This window comes from Phyllostomus hastatus, unplaced genomic scaffold, assembly GCF_019186645.2.
Source record: "Phyllostomus hastatus isolate PE091 unplaced genomic scaffold, TTU_PhHast_1.1 phas_scaffold_200, whole genome shotgun sequence".
NCBI classification, from domain to species: domain Eukaryota; kingdom Metazoa; phylum Chordata; class Mammalia; order Chiroptera; family Phyllostomidae; genus Phyllostomus; species Phyllostomus hastatus.
In genome coordinates this window covers 1342030-1365690 of record NW_025334016.1, presented here as the reverse complement: position 1 = coordinate 1365690, position 23661 = coordinate 1342030, and the positions used below count along the sequence as shown (strand labels likewise).

At 33.8% G+C, this 23661-nt stretch overlaps 1 protein-coding gene across 1 annotated transcript in view; it reads right to left on the bottom strand.

The window, feature by feature from the left end:
* Nucleotides 1–23661, bottom strand: part of CFAP47 (cilia and flagella associated protein 47) — a 333438-nt gene that overhangs the window by 253545 nt on the left and 56232 nt on the right. The window contains 3 exon segments of the mRNA XM_045860609.1: nt 4610–4704; nt 5433–5574; nt 21756–21850. Of these exon segments, the coding sequence (XP_045716565.1) occupies nt 4610–4704; nt 5433–5574; nt 21756–21850 (332 nt within the window).

Here is a 23661-nt window from a genome sequence, read left to right as displayed (position 1 = left end):
TCACCCACTCTATGTATATACCCAAGAGAATTGAAAACATAGCAGCTCAGAGGCATGGAGTTTCTTTGGGGGTGATGAAGATGTTCTGAAATGAGATAGCGGTGATGGTGGCACCACATACTGAATATATAGGGTCTGGCACAAATAACACCCCTTTTTTAAACTCTTTTTTTAATTTTTAAAAAGATTTTATTAATTTTATTTTTAGAGAGGGAAGGGAGGGAGAAAGAGAGATAAAGAGAGAGACAAACATCAACATGTGGTTGCTGGGGGTCATGGCCTGCAACCCAGGCATGTACCCTGGCTGGGAATCGAACCTGTGACACTTTGGTTCACAGCCCTCACTCAATCCACTGAGCTACCCCAGCCAGGGCTTATATGCAAATAACACCCTTTTTTATTACAAAATCTTTTTTTACAAAATTGTAAGCACGTCATTTTGTGACATCACAATATCATACTTAAGCACACCATATGACATTTTAGATGAAATGTTCAAATTAGAACTATAAACTGTTACACTCATATTATTACTCTACCAACCACATTCAAGCAGGTGTTACTTCTGCTGGACGCTGTATGAAAAACCACTGAACTGTACACTTTAAAATGACAAATTGTATGTTAAGTGAATTATATCTTGATTTTAAAACAAGAAATAAATTCATTGACTGCTCCAAAGATTACCCATATTTCAGATTAGGTAATATAATTTGGGAGAATGGTTTTATGTTGTCCATGGAAAAAAAAAAAGCAGATGCAACAATAGCACCAAAGACAAGTTAGACACAAACTAAGAACAGTTAAAAAGAATAAAAAAACATTCTGAAAAATATGCCAGACCAATACTCTTTAAAACTGCTAAGGGCATAAAAAATTTAGCAAGACAGTCATATATCTGAGAAAACAAAATGCAATATAGAATCCTGGCTTGGACTATGGGGAGGTAAAAGGACATTAGTAAAAAAACTGCAGAAATCCAAATAGAATGTGTTGTTTAGTTAATAATATTATACTAATGTTAATTTCTTAGTTTTAAAAAATATTCTATGGTTATATAAGTTGTTAACATTCTGAAAAGGTCCATGAAAAGTACCTCTCAGCACTGTCTTTGTAACGTTTTGACAAATCTGGGAGCTATAGGGATGACTTGTGTGTAGACTCACCTTTTCATATTATTAAAAATAAAACCTTTAACCAGTTTATTTTTAATTAACTTTAATCTTCAAAAAGTTGAAGAGTATAGCCCTGGCTGGTGTGGCTCAATGGATTGAGTGCTGGCCTGCAAACTGAAAGGTCACCCATTGGATTCCCAGTCAGGGCACATGCCTGGGTTGCTGGCCAGGTCCCCAGTAGGGGGCACACAAGAGGCAAGCACACACTGATGTTTCTCTCCCTCCCTTCCCCTCTCTAAAAATAAATAAATAATCTTTAAAAAATCAAAGAATATAGAATGCCCCATGCAATTGTAACCACAACAAAATAATGCACTTCATTTCTTTCTAAATAATGACTGTTTTTAAAATATTTAACATTAAACAATGAGTCAATTTTACTCTGGATGTCTCTTAAGTACTTAAACAAACATTTAGCTGTAATATGTGTCTGCTATATAACAAAGTTCATTTGTACCTTATAAAGAAAACAACATCTTTTAAAACAGAATGTGAGCATGAAATTGTACTAGCTAAATGAGAGACTCATTTTTCTCATTTTGCAATTAAGGAAATGGTATGAAATCTCTAAAATACTATCCACTTTCCATATCCTATCCTAAGAATACAACCAGTACAGTCAGCTATAGAGAAACATTGTTTAGTTTGTTTAGTATGTATTGTATCATTTTTCTTGATAATTTTATCAAAATAGGTTACACAAATAGCTCAAAAATGCTTATAAAAATAGGTGTCCTATTCAACCCCTCCTCCTCAATAGTTTTGCGTCCCAGAAGCAACCAATTGTAGCCAATTCTGATTTTGGTTTTCTCTAGCAGTTATACCTTATTCTAAATGTGATGCGGATATGGCTTACTTTAGGTTTTTTAATGGTTGCTATAACAACTTACCACACAGTGATTTGAAACAACACAAATTAATGATATTACAGTGTTGTAGTTTAGACATTCAACACAGATATCACTAGATTAAGATCAAGGTGTTAGAAAAAAACTATGACACTTTCTGGAGGCGCTAGGAAAGCATCTCTTTCCTTGTCATTCCCAGTTTCTAGACATCAGACACATTCTTTGGCTGGTGGCCTCCTTCCACTATCTTCAAATCCAGCAACATCTCATTTCTCTGTCCTTCTTCTATCATCACATTTCCTGCTGTTAACAGCCTGAAAACTTTCTGTGTTTTGAACCACTCATGTAAAAAGATCAGGTCCACCTAGATATTCTAGGATAACCTCCCTTGCTCAGGGTCCTTAGTCTTAATCACATTACACATCAGCAAAGTATCTTTTGTAAAATAAAGTAGTGTGTTCACAAGTTCCGAGGATTAAGAATTAAGCAAATTTGGAGGACATAATTTTGATTACCACATGGCTATTTCATGATTTATCAGACTCAGATATCATGTCTCGATCGCCTACTAGTATAGATGAGGGTTTAGCTCATTTGCACTCCTCTACTCCAATTTCCACCTCCCAAGTTTAGATATTTGTATTATTTTAATTATTCCATTAGCCACATGGCAACTTTAAACAGTGTATTTATAACTTAAGTTCTTTTTCTGTCAACTTTAGAAAATTCCCTTTCATTGCCCTCCATGTAAGATGGGTTTCACTCCTGTTCCTTCTACTATTCCCAACCCTTCTGTCAACCAGGCTTTCATATCCACATTGTATGTATCATACTTGTCATTTTAAATATACAATGTTATATATGATCTTATTTTAATTCTGCTACATAAAAATCTTGACTTCTCTGCATTATATATTTTATTCTGACTGTAAATATCAGTCATGCCAAATCCAAGTAGTGTACTAGAGTCACAGTTCCTTCTCTGTGGGACCAATGTAAGTCCTTTGCCAATCAAAAGACAAGATTCTCATTGTCTAGAGCAGGGGTGTCAAATTCATTTTCACCGGGGGCCACATCAGCCTTGCAGTTGCCTTCAAAGGGCCGAATGTAACTTTAGGACTGTGTACATGTAACCACTTCTTAACAGTTAACTGAGAGCTCAGTGCTGCCACCTGGTAGAAACAAGGTGCCAGCCAGATAAAACAAGGTGGAGGGACAGATTTGGCCCTCGGGCCTTGTGTTTGCCATCTGTGGTCTAGATTGTATTTTATCACGCCAAGTGAATAAAAGTACAATTACATAAAATGATATAAAATAATCTTGCATTTATGCAGGGATTGTTTTGCTCTGGAATTCAAGCCAGTTCAGTTCACTTACTCTTCCTTCCTAGCCCTGCATACGTGGTCTTTGGCATCCTTGAAGTTACATTACAGTTAGAAGTTTTACTGGCATTTTATGCTTGAAAAAGTCACATTTTAATTTTAGAAGAGATCCTCTATTGTCCTCTAACTATGATTGCATATACCCTCAGCTATTATTTTATGGATGCAATATTAAATGCTTTCTCCAGATAATTTTTGTTCAAGCTATAAAGGTTCAAAATTTATTGTAGAAAAAGCAATATATAACACAAAAAAGGAAAACTACAAATACAAATTTCTACAATGAATATACAAGCTTCCTTCATATATATTCTCTAACTTTTCTAGATAGATTCATAATTAGAAGAGAGGCAAAATATCTATTAAGAAAAACAAACTAGATTATCAGAAAAGTCACTTTATTATATATCTGGACTTTTTCACTTGTTATCATTGCCTCACATTCCATTTGCTTATCTATATGGAACATATTTCACATTAATTTTAATCACAGTTTCCATTTGTACAAGGAGAGAGGCATAATTTAATTCTATTCCACATATTTTGGATAGTCCTATTAAATACATACATATATAAAATAAATGACTTTATATGTGTTGGCATACTTGAACAATTAGTTCTGAGAAATATGAGTTTTATATATATAACATACAGGGTAGAATAAAAGTAGGTTTATAGTTGTGAGTTTGCAAAAGACAGAATTTATTCTTTTTTTTTTAAACAAATCTTTTTTTTTTAATATTTTATTTATTTATTTTTAAGGAGGGAAGGGAGGGAGTGGGGGAGAGAGAGACAGAGAGAGAGACAGAGAGAGAGAGAGATATCAATGTGCGGTTGCTGGGGGCTATGGCCTGCAACCCAGGAATGTACCCTGGCTGGGAATCGAACCTGGGACACTTTGGTTCCCAGCCTGAGCTCAATCCACTGAGCTATGCCAGCCAGGGAATTTATTCTTGTATTATCATTTATTCATTATTATACTGAATTCATTCAAACAACTATAAACCTACTTTTGCCCCACACTGTATATACATACTTCTGAGAAATATGAAATATATATGTATGTAAGTTATATATATATATATATCTGTATGTGCAAGTTCTCTAAAAATAAAAGACTTCTTATATGTTTCACAGTAACTCAATAAACTAAAAACCATAATCAGAAAAACACTTGTAAACTGTACCAATTCTCCATACATACCTGAGTTTTTCTGACATTTTCCATGGTATTCACAGTACTTGGCACAATATTAAATGTAAATTCATTCTTGGATAATTTCACTGGTGCTTGCAATACTATGGGAAAAGTAAATAAACTGGTAAACTATAAATAGATATAAGCTCATAGGTAATTCTTAATAGAGTTTTCAGCATAAAACAATAAAATATATAATTATTTTCTATTTTTATATTCCCAGCAAAACCAAAACTTAAATTTTAAACATTTTAGAATATCTTGGTTTATCACATCTACAAAATCCCAATTTTGTATTTTTATGGTAATTAATTACAAGTAAAATGTAAAAACTACCCTTGAGACAAAAAAAATAAAAATATGAGAAATATCGAACTAAGAAAAAAGTAAACAAAGATAAAATGATCTCCATACTGGGGTTTGACCAATGCAGTACAGAAATGAGAAGAAACATAAAAAGAATTATGGAAATAAAGGAAATACATAGATTACATATCATAACACTCATACGTAAGAAAATAGCTATTCTATTTAAAGTTTGAAATTGTTGGAATCTTTCAAACTACAATAGAGAAGATATTATTACCTGCTAAAAAAATGTTATCTTTAAAAAATTATTAAATTTATTGGGGTGACAATGGTTAATAAAATTATATAGGTTTCAAGTGTACAATTCTATTAAACCTCATCTGTATATTGTATTGTGTGTCCACCACCCAAAGTCAAAACTTCTTGTGTCACCATATATTTGACCCCCTCTACCCTCACTACCCCCTGAAGTGTAAATGTCTGGTTTGTGCACACCACTAGAATGATTCCCATTACATACCAACAGCTTGAACATAACATGGTTGAATAAGTGGTACTGTATTTGGAGGTATAGGAGCATTTAACACATGATTTTCAGTGTACAGTTCTGAAGATTCGTAGAAATTAATTCGAACTTGAAAGCAAAATTCATATACTCTCACCTGACAGACAAAAATAAATCATATCTGTGACTTTTTTGCTATAAAAATTGTGATAATAATTTTATTGTATATATGTAAAATGTACAACTTGATTATTTGATATACATATATATAATGAAATAACACCATAATCAAGCTAATTGACATATCCATTACCTCACATAGTCACTTTCTTCTTATTTCTTGTGATGAGAATACTTAGGACCTACCCTCTTAGCAAATTTCAAGTATAAAGCATAGTATTGTTATCACAACTACCATACTACCCAGCAATCTTACTTCAGGGTATTCATCCTAAGGAAATGAAATCAAAATCTCAACAAGATACCTACATTATATTTATTATAGCATTGTTCATAATAGTCAAGATATGAAAATAATGTAACTGTCCATGAAAGGACATGCAATGGATTATTTTTAAGCTTTAAAAGTAGAAAAATACCCTGCCATTTTCAACAACAAGGATGGACCTGAAGAACATTATACCAAGTGAAATAAGTCAGACAGAGAAAGACAAATACCATATGACCTCACTTATACGTGGAATCTAATATAGTCAAACTCACGGAAGATGAGAGCAAAATGGTGGTTATCAGGGACTGCGGGCAGGGAGAAATGGGGAAATTCCAGTCAAGGGGTACAAACTTTCAGTTATTCTAGATGAGTAAGTTCTGGAAAGTTAATGAAATACTATGAATTTAGCAACACGGCAGTTTTTTAAAAAGACAGTTTCAGCCCTGACCAGTGTGGCTCAGTTGGTTGGGCATCATCCCGCAAAGCAAAGCCTCAGGGCACATGCCTGGATTGCAGCTTTGGTCCCCAGGCAGGGCACATACAGAAGCAATGGATCAATATTTCTCACATCAATGTTTCTCTCCCACTCTCTCTGCCTCCCTTCCCCACTCTCTAAAAATAAATAAATAAAATCTTTAAAAAAGAGTTTCAAAAAGAAAATTATTTTGTAATATTACATTTTTCAAAATAAGACTTGGTTTATTTTTCATGATGCCAAAACTAAATCTTAAAAATAAATAAATTTTAGAAATTACTATTAATTTAAAATGGACCAAAAACATAAATACAAAATCGAGAGATATAAACTTTGTAATAAGAAAATGTAGAGAAAAAATCTTTGTTATCCTTATTTAATAGCAAAGATTTCTTAAATCCAATACAAAAAAATCATCTATAAAACAATTATTAAATTGTAATTTGGTAAAATAAAGAACATCTGTTTTCTTAAAGATGTAAAGAAAATAAAATTATAAGTCATACACACATTTCTGACAAAAAAAATCATATTTGTACCCAACATAGCTAAAGAACACACAAGATCAATGAAAAACAAAGTATCTAATGAAAAACTAGGTAAAAGACTTAAAAAGATAATTCATAACAGAACATACACATATATTACTGCAGGAAAAGGTGTTTAACAATATCAGGCATTAGGGAAATGCAAATTAAAATCAAAGGAGATAACACTTCACACTTAACACAATGGCTTAAACAAACATGACACATTGCCGGACATTTGGTCTGTCCAAAACATACATGGAGACATTTTGCTCACAATAAAAGGTCCTTGAAATTTGGTCTTATCCAATACATCCATGCTTAGACAAAGTCCCTGGGTTCAAATAGCCCATAACATTTGTTTCTATTTTTGGTTTATAGAATTAACACATAAAAATACTATCATGTTTTATTGGTTCAATAATTGAGTGGTGGCCCTGGCTGGTGTGGCTCAGTGGACTGAGCACAGGCTGTGAACCAAAGGGTCAATGGTTCAATTCCCAGTCAGGGCACATGCCTGGGTTGCTGGCCAGGTCCCCAGTAGGGGGTATGTGAGAGGCGACCACATATGGATGTTTCTTTCCCTCTCTTTCTCCCTCCCTCCCCATCTCTAAAAATAAATAAATAAAATCTTTAAAAAAAAGAATATAAGGCATTAAAAAATAATTGTGTTGTAGATGTACTGCCAACAATAAATGTTCTTGCCTTGGTAGCCTAGGTGGTCATGCCACATGGGGTTCAGTAAATGAGTCAAGGTTCAAATCTTAAACAGGATTTGTACAAACTATGTGCCGAATGTCCACTAATTATATGTTATTACCAAGTATTGATAAAGATATGAGCACCTAATACATTTATGCATTGATGATGGAATGCAAAATTTTATAGTCATTTAAGAAAACAGTTTTTGAGTTTCTTAGAAAAATAAATATGTACTTAACATGAGGCCTAGAACTCCCAATCCTAGGTATTTATCAAAAAGAAATGAAAATTTATTCATACAAAAGTCTGCATGCAAATGTTTATTGTCACCTTATTAATAGTTCCCAAAACATGAAAACAAACCTAATTCCTTCCAAATAGTAAATGGATAACAAATTTTGGTAAATTAATACAAGAGTATTGTTTTAACAATAAAATGGAATGAACTAATGTTACACATAATACTATGGATGAATTTCAAATGAGTTATTCTATGTTAGAGACACCACACTAAAAAGACAACATACCTTATTATTTCATTTATATAAGTGAAAAGGCAAAATTATACAAACAACATGAGGTCAGTGTCTGCCACGAACTGGAGATGGGGGAGAAGTTGGCTTACAAAGAGGCACGAGAAAAATTTAGGGAAGGTGATCAAACTGCTCTCTATATTGAATTTCATATTTGCTATAAAACTGTGTAATTTGCCAATGCTCATATAATGCAGAGAATTTTATAGCATCACAATTTCAAAAGTAAATGAAATGAAGTTAAAGCTATTCTTTAGCTTTATACATCTGGATTCAAAATCTAAATCACACCAATAATATACACAGCCAGTCAGAATGAGTCATAGAAGAACAAATAGAGTTTCATAACATCTTGACAATTATATAGTGCTAGCCCTCACTTTCAAATGAAGACTCTCTAATCCAGCCTTGATAAAAACATGACAAGTTTGCATCAAGGAGAAGAAACAGGGCCAGTTTTGATGTCTAGGGTCCATAGCAAAATGAAAGGAGAGAGTAACATCAGCCAGATGGTGGATATCCAGTTCCAAATGCATATCTCTCCACACAAACATTAAAAGCAAGCAAAAGCTGTGAGGTCCAACTTTGTTAGAACTCTGAAAAATAGTCAAAGGTTTAGAGCTACCAAGTGAACACTGAATCAATAAGAAAACAACTTAAAAATAGTAAAAACAAAACCAAAAAAATTAGTCAGAAAGCAATTTCAGAAGTAGCTTTCTGAGGTAGTATGTGGCTTAGTTTGGTCTTTGTCAGCTTCCACCATGGTGTACTTGTGGCTGGGGCTAAGAAGTGCAGAAAATGATTGTGCAGTCCGTCAACCTCATCTTCAGATACTTGCTTGCAAAATGGATCTCAGATTCAGGTGTGGCTTTATGAGCAAGTGAATATGTGGACAGAGGGCTGTATATTTGGCCCCAGCCCTCTGGGGTTTTGGCAAGTATATTAACCTTGTATTTGCTGATGCAGAAGAGATTTTTTCTAAAACAAAATCAAGAAAACAACTGGTGCAATCATGCTAAAAAGAGATAATATTACTCTTCTCTGAAGTGTCTCGAACTAGAAATGACTCATGAAGTGAAAAATGGTTGAGAAGGCAGGGCAGTTTGTGTTTTCTAGGTGTCCTTTGATTAAAATATAGCTCCTAAACATTTACTCATATGGCTTTGATTATCCTTATGTTATTACTAGATGACAATAAATGCTGCAGGATTGTTTTTACTTTACTTTAAATAAAACTATATTTTTCTTAAAGAATATTATCTTATTCTTTAAGTTTTTTATATCATATGGACTCATGTTTTAAAGTCAAGTACTATATAAAAGTATGTTTCCCAAACCATATCCTCATCTGACAGGAGATGAGTTCCCTATGGAAGAAGCTGAGGGAGAGGAAGGAGGAGGTCAATGAAAACAAAGAAACTGAGAGTCCAGGGTTATGGAAGGACCCCCATATGGATACTGAAATCACTCCAAAAATGAGAGGAGTGGGGTGAAGGATACACAATGAGCCTGGCTGGCAGCAATGTCCAGAGATTTGCTCTGAAGCAGGCGAAGTGGTAAACTCACATATGCTACAAAGTTCAAAGAAGCAGCCATGTTTAACAGATAAAGACCACCTAGAAAAACCAGCTCAGGGAGCGAAGCTTCCAGAAAGGATAATGTCTATAGCCACACCCACATCCACAGGAAAAGATATATAAGAAGGCTATATAGAGATAGCCATGTTCATTATATAAAGAAACCATGAAGGGAAAAGAAGACCTAAAAACACAAGGATTTATGTAAGTATAAGGAGCTTAGAAGGCAGAGAGGAAGGGAAAGGAAGCCAGGTGTGAGGGAGCTCAGAATCACTAGGGGAGACAACCTAGTCACAGAGGGCTCCACTTTGGGGATGAATGAGATAAAGAGTAAACACTATAGAACAACTCCTGACAGTCAGTGAGTATTGAGTCTTGACTGTCACTGGGTGCAATGCTGGGCTCCAAAGTCAGGGATGATAGGAGTGGAAGACTGGAGTGATGGGAGAGGTTTAACGCAGAACATGACTGTGGGCGTCACTTAAGAACATCTGCTGTTGTTGATTCTGATGATGTTGGTAATGATAATTCGATGCACTGATCTCAGCTCCTAACTGTCTCTATTATTTTAAGTATGAGGTCATTTCTCTCCAGAAACATATATATTTTCTAAAATACTATGTGCTGAATTCACAGAGCTCAGAGTCAGCCCCTGCCTTCTCTAACTGCCTATTGTGTGTACGTGGGAAGTCATACTGCCTTTGTCTTCTTCTTAACTCACATCTTCACAGACAGGTCACCTAAAATATGTTTTTACCTAAGGTGGCCCTGTAATTACTCAGAATGCAAAATTGAGAGGTTCCATGATTTCTTCACCCATATAAGTCTTATCCCCTCAACCACATTGTAAAATATAAAACATCTTTTACACAGCAACTCACTGGCATGTAGGAAAAAAGATGAGTTCTATCACTATGAAACTACTGAGGTATCTAATGAAGAGGGAAAAGTTGGAAAGTTTTGCAATGCATGCCGTTCTTAGTGCCTTTGTAGATGCTATCAAACACAAGAATGTCTCAAGTAAAAAATCATATTCTGATGAAGAAAAGATTTCAGTCCTCTGGCCAGTGTGTCGGCAGACAAAAATGCTTAGGACTAAAAAAGGGGCAGGAGGCATTCAAATGTCCTCTATTTTAATCCTTGAAGCATCTTTCCTAGCATGCTGTAAGTATGACTGTAAATCCAGAATAACCACTGTGAAATGTTTACCCAAAGACTGAATATCCTTAAAGAACAGAAAAAGGTTGGTGGAAAAAGAAAAAAGTGAACAGATCTCCCACATTTTGAAACGCTTCAGAGAAAATATAGAGCAGCAGAGATGAGAGCCGCAGAAACCTGGAGAGCCACTCAGCCATGCAGGTTAACCACTCTGTGCCACAGGGCAGAATCTAGGCCACTGTAGCAGGAAAGGTAAGGGTAAAATAGGGAAAAATATAATATACCAGCACTTTCAAATACGACTTTATACAGTGATGGAAATGTTGTGCATGTTCAGTAGCCACATGTAGATACTGAGAGCTTGAAATGTGGCAATTTTGACTGAGGAAATAAAATTTTCATTTTATGAAATTTTGAATAATTAAAGATTTGACTTCAATATCCACTAGTGACTATCATACAGGGAAACATAACACTAAATACTGGCCCAGAAGACACCGAGTGGCCCACAGGAAAGGAGGGGCCTCAGTGACTGAGTGTAAACGAACCAGACCAGCGGATACCAAATGCAACTATAATTGCTCACTAGCACTTCTGACTGTTATAGCCAAACCTGGTGCACCATAGGCAAGATGGGTTACAACTGGAAATACATCCAGCCCCTATTGTTGATTTCGTATTTTCCAGCTACATAGGTCAACTAGGAGAGGGCCCACTGGCTACTTACATTTACACACATAGACATACACAAACCCAGACAACTTACTGCTAGCTGTAAATATAACGAAGTGCATTTGAAATGGCTGGAAACCACATAATCAGCCTGCCTCTTGGCACATATCTCACAGGGCATGCTGTCTCCTCAGGGTTTTTTATGTTCTCATTGTGGGACTGAATTACACTTCGATACACTAAGTCAGTCTCCCTTTAAAATGCCCAGTAAATATAGAATGATTCAAAATCTTAAGCAAGGCATAGCACTTCAGAGAACTGGAAGTAGATATTGCATATTTTAATTTTATAATCAATGTTTAGAATCCACAATCTAAACATTAAGAAATAGATTTACATGTTTTTACTTGTTGACAGAATTAAACAGTAAGTTGGACTCAAAAAATGAAAATATTTTACCAAATTGGGTGTGTGTTTTTCCAAAAAGTCCTGTAGCAATTAAATTGGGTTTTATATTATTTCTAATTTTTGGTTACTCTTGTTAAAAGATAACCTTAAAAACATTATATAGCACCATTGTGTAATAATATAAAATACACATTTATTAAGAAAAGATATAACTTGCTCTTGAGTTTAAAAAACCTACATATTTAAATTGTAGTAGACCATTCTGTACAGTGTGGGCCCAGCTCCCACTCGGAGATGCACAGGACCCACGCCCATGGATAGGTTTTCCCGTGGGGAATCAGGCCTGCAATGTACCTAGGCCGCTATGAGTCTTGCTTTTTGCTAAAACTCCCTCACCCTGAATTGAGGACATTGACTGCAAAGCAACTTCCTAAAAACCATGCTAAACCTTCCAAGGATGAGTGTAACTGATTCAACTACTTTTGCCTTTTCATTTGCAAATATCCTTCTTCTGTGATCTGATTAGCAACCTTGGCCCCTTTGTTTTCTGTAAAAGGTAACCCCCTAAAGCAAGGCTGTGCATAGTTAATGAGGCCCTTTTTGTAATGTGCTCAGTAAGACAGTAAAAGCTCATTGGAGCAAGGGCCGAGGCTTTTGATCCCCTTAAGAGAAAAGCCATGCTGTCCCTTTTCCTCCACTGGACTCCATAGTCCATGTGAATGTCTCATTTCATCCATAATGATGCAGACACTGTGGGCCGGTGTCTGCATCATAAAATTACTGGACAAACTTATTAATTTGTTTTCCTTATTGAAAAAAGGGTGTGTGTGCGTGTCTGCATAACTCTGCACAGGCAAGATGTAGATACTAGGTGAGAGAAGGACATGCCTAAAAGCTTCTAAACACTACCTTGTCACAGAAGGTTCATTTTCTTTTTAGTTTTGAGTTTTTGGTTTTTTATCAAAATTATAAGAGTACATATATGAAAAAATAAAAGTAATCCTACAAAGCATATTTCAAAAATCAGCATTCTCTTCCATCATTGTATAATCACATATATACATAAACATACATTTACCCACAAACACACAAATCCAGATGCAATCATTTTTACCTCAATTAGTTATTTTATATTTACCTCAACATAACCAAATAACCTAAATAGAGTATAATAAAACAAGCCTCAATAAATTTAAATTTAGTTAAATCATACAAATGTATTCTCCAATCACAAATAAATTATATTAGAAATCAATAACAGAAGGAAATTTGGTAAATTAACCAATGGGTGGAAATTAAACAACATATACTAAATAACTAATGGGTCAAAAATTACATAAGAAATTGTAATACATTATGATGAATAAAAATGAAAATATAACATAGCAAAACTTTGTGGATGTGGCTAAAGCAATGCTTAATGAGAAATGTTCAGCTGTAAACCTACATAAAAAATAAGAAAGATATCAAATCAACCTTCTACCTTAAAAAAAAAGAAAAAATAACAGTAAACAGCAAGCAGAAGGAAAGAAATAATCAAGTGTGAATTAATGAAATAAAGAATCAAAAACAGTATAGAAAATCAACTATACCAAAAGTTGAATCTTACAAATATCAACAAAATTGACAAACCTTTAGATAGGCTGACCAAGATGAAGAGAATTGACTGAATTTAATTAAATAAGAAATGAAAGAAAAGACATTATTACCTATATTACAGAAATAAAAATAATAATGCCATGAATAATATATGACAAAAAATTAGATGATTTAAATAAAACTTCTCAATAAGAAATAGAAATTTTGACTATCTTCATCTATGAAGTGGACGATGATGGTCAAAAAAGGTATAAACTTCCAGTTATAAGAGAAATAAGTCCTGGCGATGTAATGTACAGCATGGCAAGCATACTTAATGAGACTACTATTTACTTTGAAGTTGATAAAAGAATAAATCTTAAAAGTCCTCATCACAAGAAAAATATTTGTAACTATGTGTAGTATAAGATGTTAGCCAAACCTATGGTGGTCATTTTGCAATATGTACATATATCTAAACATTGTTTTACAATTAAAACTAATGTAGTATGATTTGCTGATTCTATCTCAATTAAGAAGAGCGAGAGAAACAGGTAAACTGGCCTAGAAGTACAAGAGAAAACTATTGAGATATATGTGGGGGGAGAGGAACAAGGAGAAAATAGGGGAGAATTATTGGCCTTTGTTATCTCAAGTGAAGGCAGAAAACTGATTCTAGCAAAATAGAAAGCTACCAGGAGAGAACACACAAACACTACAGCCCTGCTGCCAAACTCATTTTCCCTGGGGGGCCACATCAGCCTCACAGTTGCCTTCAAAGGGTGGAATAGTTTTAGAACTGTATAAATGTAACTGCTCCTTAACTGTTAAGGAATTGAAATTACATTCGGCCCTTTGAAGGCAATCCCGAAGCTGATGTGGCCCCCAGTGAATATGAGTTTGACACCCTTGCTCTAAAGGAACACTGGGCCACTTCAGAATGAGCAATAGGAAATTAAACCAACATTCAATGGGCTCCATCCAAAGTGGGGCATAAGAGAGAAAATCTCATGTGAAATCTATATGAAATCTAACAAGCACTACTGACAAAGAATTGAGGAATGAGAAACAAAGGAAACCCTCCTTTTTGTGCCAGATGCTATATATTTTTATGAAGAGAAATATATGCCAAAAGTTTTTAAAATGTCTGCCCATGATTTGACCTGACACTGGAAAGCTATTTATGTTTAAGAATTGGAACAGTAGATACTTTCTATCAGGTAGTGTAATCATGCCACCTCCAATGACATGATTTAATCTTTTGAGGTGTTTTGTACAGATTATTATCTATTTTACACAAGATAACGTTTCCCAATAGTCTACAAATCCCTGAAAAAATGTCACCTTTTCCTTTCTTTCCATTGTACTATGGGACTTTATTTTATTTGTTTTTACAGATACCCTGGTAAATGTTATTAAAGGCTTAAGAATCTATAAATTATTCCCCAAATAAACTTAATCCCAGAAGAAACAAATCGTGACTGCAAATTTCTTTCTGTGCATATGGAAAATGGAACAAAGATTATACAAATATGGTAATTGACATTTTGATGATTGCAAATTTATGAAATTGAAAATACTGAACACTAATGACTAGGAGGAAAGTAAGAAAACCTAAAGAATACGTATGAAAATCCTGTGTCCAGAGGCTGAAAAAATATATATTATTCTTCATTATATTTAGATTCCTAACATGGTATTATGAAGATCCAGTAAGCCAGGAGGCTGAGGACCTAACACTGTATTGACCAAGCTCTGTAGCTCATCAGCAGCTAGCCTTGAGAAGGCACCTAGCCTCCATGTGCATCAGTTTTTATGACGAGAAAGGGAAACACCTATAGCCTCAATGCTTGTCATAGTGGACTCATGTGAAAATAAAGCAATATTGGATATGAGGGTACTTTACAGACTCTAAGTCCTATATAATGATAAATAAAGAGACTGTTATTTAAAAAGAAATAGAAAATAAATAGATCTATAACAACCAAATAGATTGAATTAGTAACTTAAATAATATGACACAAAAATGACTGTGATGTTGAAATATATCATCAATTTAAAGGAGAATTAACATAGTCCTCCACAAATTATTTCAAAACTAAGAAAGAAAAAAACACTTCTGAACTCATTCTAAGAAGCCACTATTACCCTGATATCAAAACCAAAGGTAGTTTAAAGAAACAAAAGTATAGAGCAGTTTTCCTTATGAATATGGATGCAAAATCCTTCAACAAAATACTAAAAAACTGAATCCAGAAATATACACAAAGGATTACACTTCATGACCAAATGGGATTTATCCCAGGAATGCAAGCTTGATTTAACATACAAAAATCAATCCATATAAGGCAACATATTAATAGAATAAATGGCAAAATCATGTGATCATTAAAATTGATGTTTAAAAAAGTGACAAAATCCAACATTCTTTCATAATCAAAATACTCAACTAGAAGAAGGGAATTTCCTCAACCTAATAAAAGAAATGTACAGAAAAAAACAACATTGTTAACATCAAATTTAAAGGTAAAAGATAGATGCTTTCCTTCTAAAATAAGGAAAAAGATAAAATATTTGCTCTTACTTCTTCTACTCAATTTTGTACTGGAGTTTCTAAAAATCATGCAGTAGAAATGAAAGAGCATTCAAATTGGTAGATGGCATGTTCTTTTATTTTTTTAAAGATTTTTATTTATTTACTTTTAGAGAGAGAGGAAGGGAGGGAGAAAGAGAGGGAGAGAAACATCGATGTGCGAGAGAAACATCAACTAGTTGCCTCTTGCACGTCCCTAACCAGGCACGTGCCCAGCCCAGAACTGAACCCCATGACCATTCGCCTTGCAGGACAATGCCCAACCCTCTGTGTGATGGTAGCTAGGGTGGCATGTTCTTGTATATAGAAAATTGTAGGGAATCTACTAATAAATTATTAGAACTAATGAATAAGTTCAACATCTTGCACAATACTAGATCCATATTTAAAATTGACTGTTTTTCTATACACTTGTCACGAAAAATTTGAAAATAAAATTAAGAAAACCAGTCCATTTACAATAGCATCAAAAGTAATCATTTACAAGAAAATTAATAGAGAAATGGGAAATTTATATACTGAAAACTATAAAACATTGTTGAAAGGAATTAAAGAAGACCTAAATAAATGGGAAAACATCCTATGTTCATGGATTAGAGAAGACTTAATGTTGTTGAGATGGCAGTGCTCCTCGAATAGATCTATACAGATGCTTTATTATTCATATCAAATTCCCTGCTTATTTTTTGCAGTAATTGACAAGGTAATCCTCAAATTCATATGGAAATGCATGGGACACAAATTAGCCAAAAATATTATGGAAGGAGAATAAAACTGATGAACTCACATTTTCCAATTTCAAAAATTCCTACAAAGCTATAGTAATGAAGACACTATGTTATTAGAATAAGGACATATAGATCTGTGGAACAGAATTGAAAGTCCAGAGACAAACTGTTACATTTCTGTATACTTGAGTTTAGACAAGGGTGCCAAGAGAATTTAAAGAGAACTAATCTTTTCAATAAACAGTCCTGGGAGAAAAGGACATCACTTCAAAAGAATAAAGGTGGCCACTTATCTCACACCACACACAAAAACAATTCAAAATGGATCATAGGCTAAACGTAAGAGCTAACACTGTAAAACTCTTAGAAGCAAACACAGAAGTCTTCACAATTTGGGTTAGGTAATAGGTTCTTAGATATGAAACCAAAAAGCACCAGTGACAAAAGAAACATAGATATATTGGACCTTGGTCATATGTCTTTTATATTGGCAAATGATAATACCCAGAGTAAAGAAGAAAATGTGAAGGAAAGGCAGCACGTGACCACAACAAGATAAAAGCTTTCTACTATAACCCCAAAGTCAAGAATAATGCATGATATCTGATAGATGCCTAATAAATACTTTTGAATGATAACTATGGATAGAATTATAAATTGATAAAAGTTTTGTGGTGGTAATTTAAATATATTTATATGTACCAATGACTAAAATGCATATCCCTTTTCTTCATCAATTCCAATTTTAAGCATCCAAAACAAACAACAGAACAAGTTCTCAGAAGTGAATGTACAGGATTATTCACTGTGATTTTAATTCATTCATCGAATAGATACTTATTAACTGCTTGATGTGTTCTAAAAAATATACTAATGCTACAAATATATTGTTGAACTAGATATGTTTTTCCTCCTTTAAAAACTATGATTGGTGGTATATAGGTATTTAATGAGATTTAAAAATTTACATAAATTCAGGATTAAAATTTGTGTTTAAATTAGTGCTAGAGAGATATTTCCCAGCATGAGCTTAAAATACTATATTGCTTGACAGAAAATCAGGAATAAGATAAGCCAAAATATTTTGACTTTGTTCTGGAAATTCTGCATGATATATTATTATAAATAGGTAAAATTTGTAATTTTCTTAAAGATTTTATTTATTTCCTTTTTGAGAGGGAAAGAAAGGGAGAAAGAGAGGGAGAAAAACATCAAATGTGTGGTTGCCTCTCACACAGCCCCCACTGGTGAGCTGGCCTGGCAACCCAGGCATGTGCCCTGATGAGGAATTGAACCGGCAACCCTTTGGTTCACAGGCTGGTACTCGATCCACTGAGCCACACCAGCCAGGGCAAATATGTAATTATTAAATAGAATAGATAAACAATAATATTTGTAGTCTACAAGAGTATTCCTGAAAAATCTAAAACAAATTGAAGGAAAATTAAAAGTAAAGTTTAAAGTAAAATAGGCAGTCTTATACCACATCAATGTCATTTATTTTCAATATATAAGAACATAAAAATACATAAAATCTGAACTTTGCTGAAGAGCATAAAATGCTTTGATAAAATAAGAGGCATATCTTATTTCGGAGTTGGAATCTCAGTTTTATACAAAAATCACTTCTCTCCAAATTTTGTATTAGTTTAAGGTAACACAAATCAAAATATCCATAAAACTTTTAGCCATAAACTTGAAAATTGATTCCAAATTTATCAGGAAAAATAAAAACAAAAAAAAAAGCCAATAATATCTTTGGAAGAAAAGAACAGAGGCTACTTATCCTACCAGAGAGTTAACAGAATTTTAATAGTACCAACGGGGCCAAATTATTAACAAGTAAATTATTATTGTTGTAAGGTAGTTTGTTATACAAAAATAATCAGAGAAATGCAATTTAAAATGCATCTTTCAAGTATCAGGTTGGCTAAACTTTATATATGCATACATATGTAATTGATACAATCTAGTTGTACAAGGAAAGAAGACAATAAACAACATTTTTACACTGTTACTGGTGGATAATATAACTGGCATAACCTTTGTGGAAGCAACTTGATAATACATATCAATAGCCTAAAATATGTGCATCGAGTTTGACCCAAGTATTCCACTTCTACAAAGATATAATGAAAACACACAATATGAAAGCAAACTTTTGTCTGCAAGGATGTTCGTTACAGTCTCATTTATAAAAACAAAAATGCAATGATCTTAAGTGTTCAGTAAGAAGAATGAGTTAGTTAAGTAACTATACATAGTACAGTCGTCCCTTGCTTTTTTTAAAAAAAAACCACGATACAGTGAAGCCGCAATAAGTGAACTGCATTATAGTGAGGGACAACTGTATACTTCACTGGTGAGTACCCATATAGAATTTTATATGTTGGTAAAAATTACATAGGTTTAAGAGTGTAGAAAGTGTTTAAGAGCATATGAAATGTTTGTAAAAGTGTGGGAAAGGTTAATAAGAGAGTGGGAAAGGTTTATAGGAGTGTGGGAAGGGTTTATAAAGCCTTAAAATATATATAAATAATAAAATAAATATAATGCTGCTACTTTGCGGATTTTTATCTATCATGGGGGTCTCTGGAACATAACTCCCACGATAGGTGAGGGATCACTGTATAGCCGTAAAATACAATATTCATCCCTAAAAGAAGAAATTGTATTTAGAATACTTAATGACACAAAAAGCAATTCATAACATTTTAATTGATAAATGCAATTAAAATGTAGGTTGAAATTAGTTCATAAAGTATTATTTCATTACAATTATAGCTGTAGAAATATATGTATACAAATAGAGAGGGAGTGGGAAAAACAGATACCCCAAAAGATAACCAGGGGTCATTGTAAAGTATTATAATTTTTTGTTTATATGTTCTACCTACTTTTCTAAAATTTCTATTTAATTTTAGTTATAAATTTTAACAATCAGGAAGAGAATATCATTGATATGCAAGATTACAATGCAAGTCATTGCAGACAAAACTTGCAATTGGTTAGGGTATGTGAGAGTTGAGAAGACTTTGAAAGATACTAGAATACTACAAAAATTGAAAAGAAACATCCTTTGAATCTCTTCATATAATTTAATTATGCTTTTTGTCTAAATTAGAAAGACAAATTAGGGACTGTATTATTCAATAAATAATTGTACTACCTTAATAATATTTCATGAACTTTAAAATCCTTGCTGAAATGGTTAAAAGAAAATCTAAATAATATTTGTATTCTGATAGCCTAAATTAAGCCAAAAATATTCATAATATGATTTTCTCTTTTTAGGATAAATTTTTTTGAATTTAAATGTATGTCATTTTATATACAGAAATCATGATCTTAAGTATTACTCTTTAAGATATAAATTTTTACATATTTATGGATAGACCAGTTTATATAAAGACAATAGACTGACTAAAAAAGAGACATTAAGAAATCATTTGAATGAAAAATGTCATAAGATGATTTTCTAAACAGCAAAGATGTTCTCTCCTTGAAAACTTGCTAAACAGTGTCTATCTAAATATCACTGTTCATTAATGTAGATGAACAATTACTTTACACCAAATGTATGGAAATTGAATCTAGTATAGTATATTTCTTAGTACACTTAATGTTGTGTAAGAGATACAAAGATTTTCATTTTCTTTAATGTCAGAAGAGTAGCCTATGCTACTTCATCATCTATGCCTGTCTAAATTCTGTAGACAGTATCATTCCGTGTGAATCACACGTACACAAAGCCCACCAAGCAGAGCTCCACGAATGTATTGTACTTAGGAAGACAAAATTATCCTTAGCATTTTCTTTTTTTTATTTTATTTGTTGTTCAAGTACATTTTCTGAAGTCTAAAAATGTCCTCAAAGTTTCTTTACGTTTTCTTCCTGAAAGCTAAATAAAGCTATTATTATTCCTAAAAGAAAATTTCAATCTCAGTAAACTATGTAGTTTAATATCATTATTAATAAATGGACTATTAAAGATAGCACTTAGCATTTAATACCCTTTTTTATTGTGTTATTAATTATTTTCACTTTGTAGTTTAGTACCATTATTGATAAATGGAATATTAAAGATAGCGCTTAGCATTCAATACCCTTTCTTATTGTGTTATTAATTATTTTCACTTAGTTCATTCTGTTCTATACCTATTGAGTATGAGGCATCATGCTAGTTATGTTGGAATACAAAAAAAATGTTTTGACATAGTCTTAGATTCTAATTGCCACACAGAAGTTTGATTCTTGTTTGGGAAGATGTACCACCATGAGTTAACTATCATGGGTAGTGAGAAGCTCTCTCCTTGGCACTTCTGTTGCAGAACCTCGGAAGCAAGAATATGTCACAGATTTCCCCTGAAATTTTGCCATTGCTACCCTTTCCCTCAGGTGCATTCCAGGAAAGGTGTTTTCTATGAGTGTTTGTTTACTGTTGATGTTGTGGTTTTTAAATCACTAAACGCAAGGAACACTGTAAAAGGAACCAGTATCATAGCAACCCCTCCTAAATCTTCATAGCACATCTATAGTAATTTCAGGTAGTGATTCCAAGACCATTAAGCATACCCCATTTAAATATAAGTATAAAGGACATACTGGCTCAAATAAAAGTGATTTTGGGGTTAGCCTCAACTTCCCTCTCCTTCATACATGTCGTCTCTTGAGTTTTCTAGATAGCATGACTGGGACAACAAGACCATGGGTTCCTTGACTGTGCCCTGTGCGCTGCTTGAGATACTCCACAAGCATAAGCCAGACACCTCTGGCAATCATTTTACTGAATTAAAGGGTACACCCAGGCATGATCACAAGTGAGAAAAAGACCTACTACAAAAAGACCTTAGGTGATCTTTAATAGCTTCTTGATTACCATTATCTGTAATACCACCACTCCCCAGTAATTTCAGTAATTGAAAGTTGAACTTACTTCATCAGGTGAAAATGCTATGCCACATTGCATAGATTTCTTTCCTTCTATCTCTATACAATACAGTTTAGGATGATCAGGGTCTGTGTAGTTCCCTACAAGACAGAAAAAAGTACATGTAAGAGGAGCCAGATACATACCTATAACACCATTGTTAAATATGGAAATGAAACACTGAGAAACCCCATCAATGTGTCCTTAGCAATCAAAAAAGCAGTCGCTAAAATATCTGTGCAGGGCCACGTAAGGTTGCTAGCTTAAAGAACTGCTCTGAATACCAAAATTCTAATCAGCAAAACTAACATCTAAACATGGAGCAAACATACATTGAAACAGCCAAAAAAAAAAATTCACAGTCCTATTCAGATGAATGTAGAAAGGAATAAAGGCCAAGTTTATGTAACTGACTTAGTCTGAGGTCTGAGAAAGTTGGGAGACACCCTTTCCAGAGAAGATGGAATAGGAAGACTCAGTCCTCCTGTGATGCCTTAAACTCAGTGCACAAAGAAGAGAAACACAATGTTATACAAGAAAAGTTTTTGACAAAATGGAATCACTCCATATAAAAAAGCACCATGTGAAGATACAGAAACAAATGTCCAATAGCAATGCAAACTTCAGGTTCAAAAATCATAACCACTTAAAATAACTTCTAAAATCATTTCCTGAAAGATCAAATGTTAGAGTAGAACATCTTTCCTCATCTAAACAGTTTTAAAATCCTTTTTTCTCCCTAAAGTTTTCAGATTATGCCAAAGAATGGTAATAATTTCAATTATCCCTGTCCAGAAACAAACTTCAGTAACTCATTTTACCCTCTTTCATCCTATTCAATTTCACTCACCTTGATATATAATGTAAAAACCATTAAACAAATGAACAAAAAACCCATCAAGTTTATATAATACAAACATTGTCGGTGCTATGGGAAAAGATGCAGATATTATACAGTAAAGAATATCCATGTAGAATAGAACATAGAAGACATAACAGCAGTGGATAAATAAATCAATATTCATAAATACAATTGGAGTATATATAAACATATAGTTGATGAAATGCAATCATCCAAGATAGCTTCAGTAAACATCTCTTGAGTGCCTACAGCATGCAGAGCACTATATTGAACAACTCTAATAGAAAACAAGAAGCATAAATGCAGTCCTTAATCTCATGGAGCTCACAGCATACTAGGGGGGACAAAAGGGGTACACAGTCCTTTTTGATACGATGCAGACATTGGTTAGTTCTATAATAAAACTTACACAATGTCCTAAGGGAGAAAAGATTATTTAAATAATTTCACACAACTGGATAGAGGGTAGGGAATGGGACTAATGACCCATAGGACACAGGAGGTTGAAGCTAACTTATTATCAAAGGCAGAATCTCAGGTGGCAGGGACAGCAGAAGAGGAAACATCCTAGAAGGGAAGCCCAGTGCCATTGGGAGGAAACGCAGAAGAGAATCTGGTGGTGGGACAGGGAGCTGGAAAGACAAAGTGATGTCATACCCAAATGCATCTCCACCTTTCCTCTCCTGTACGTTGCTCTGCAAAATGATCCTGAAGCTATCATGTAAAAAGCCAAATATAATTTGCCAACAAAGGGCATTTATGTGTTCACAAATTGATAATAATCAGAGATATTTTCAGGGCATTTTAAGCATAAACTTTACTGCACATTATTAATTACTAAAATCAGCTTCCATACTTCTTAGGCCTACTCAGCAGCACAGCAAAGCTTTTTAAGCAGAGGTGTGATAAGATCTCTGCTTTGAGGAGACCACTCTGGAATGAGTCTGAGGAGAAATGCTTGGGGGCAGAGAAAGCATTTGAAAAGATCATGCAGTGGGCTAGAGGGCAGGCTTGAGCTACGCTAAGGCAGAATCATGGAAAGAAAGGCAC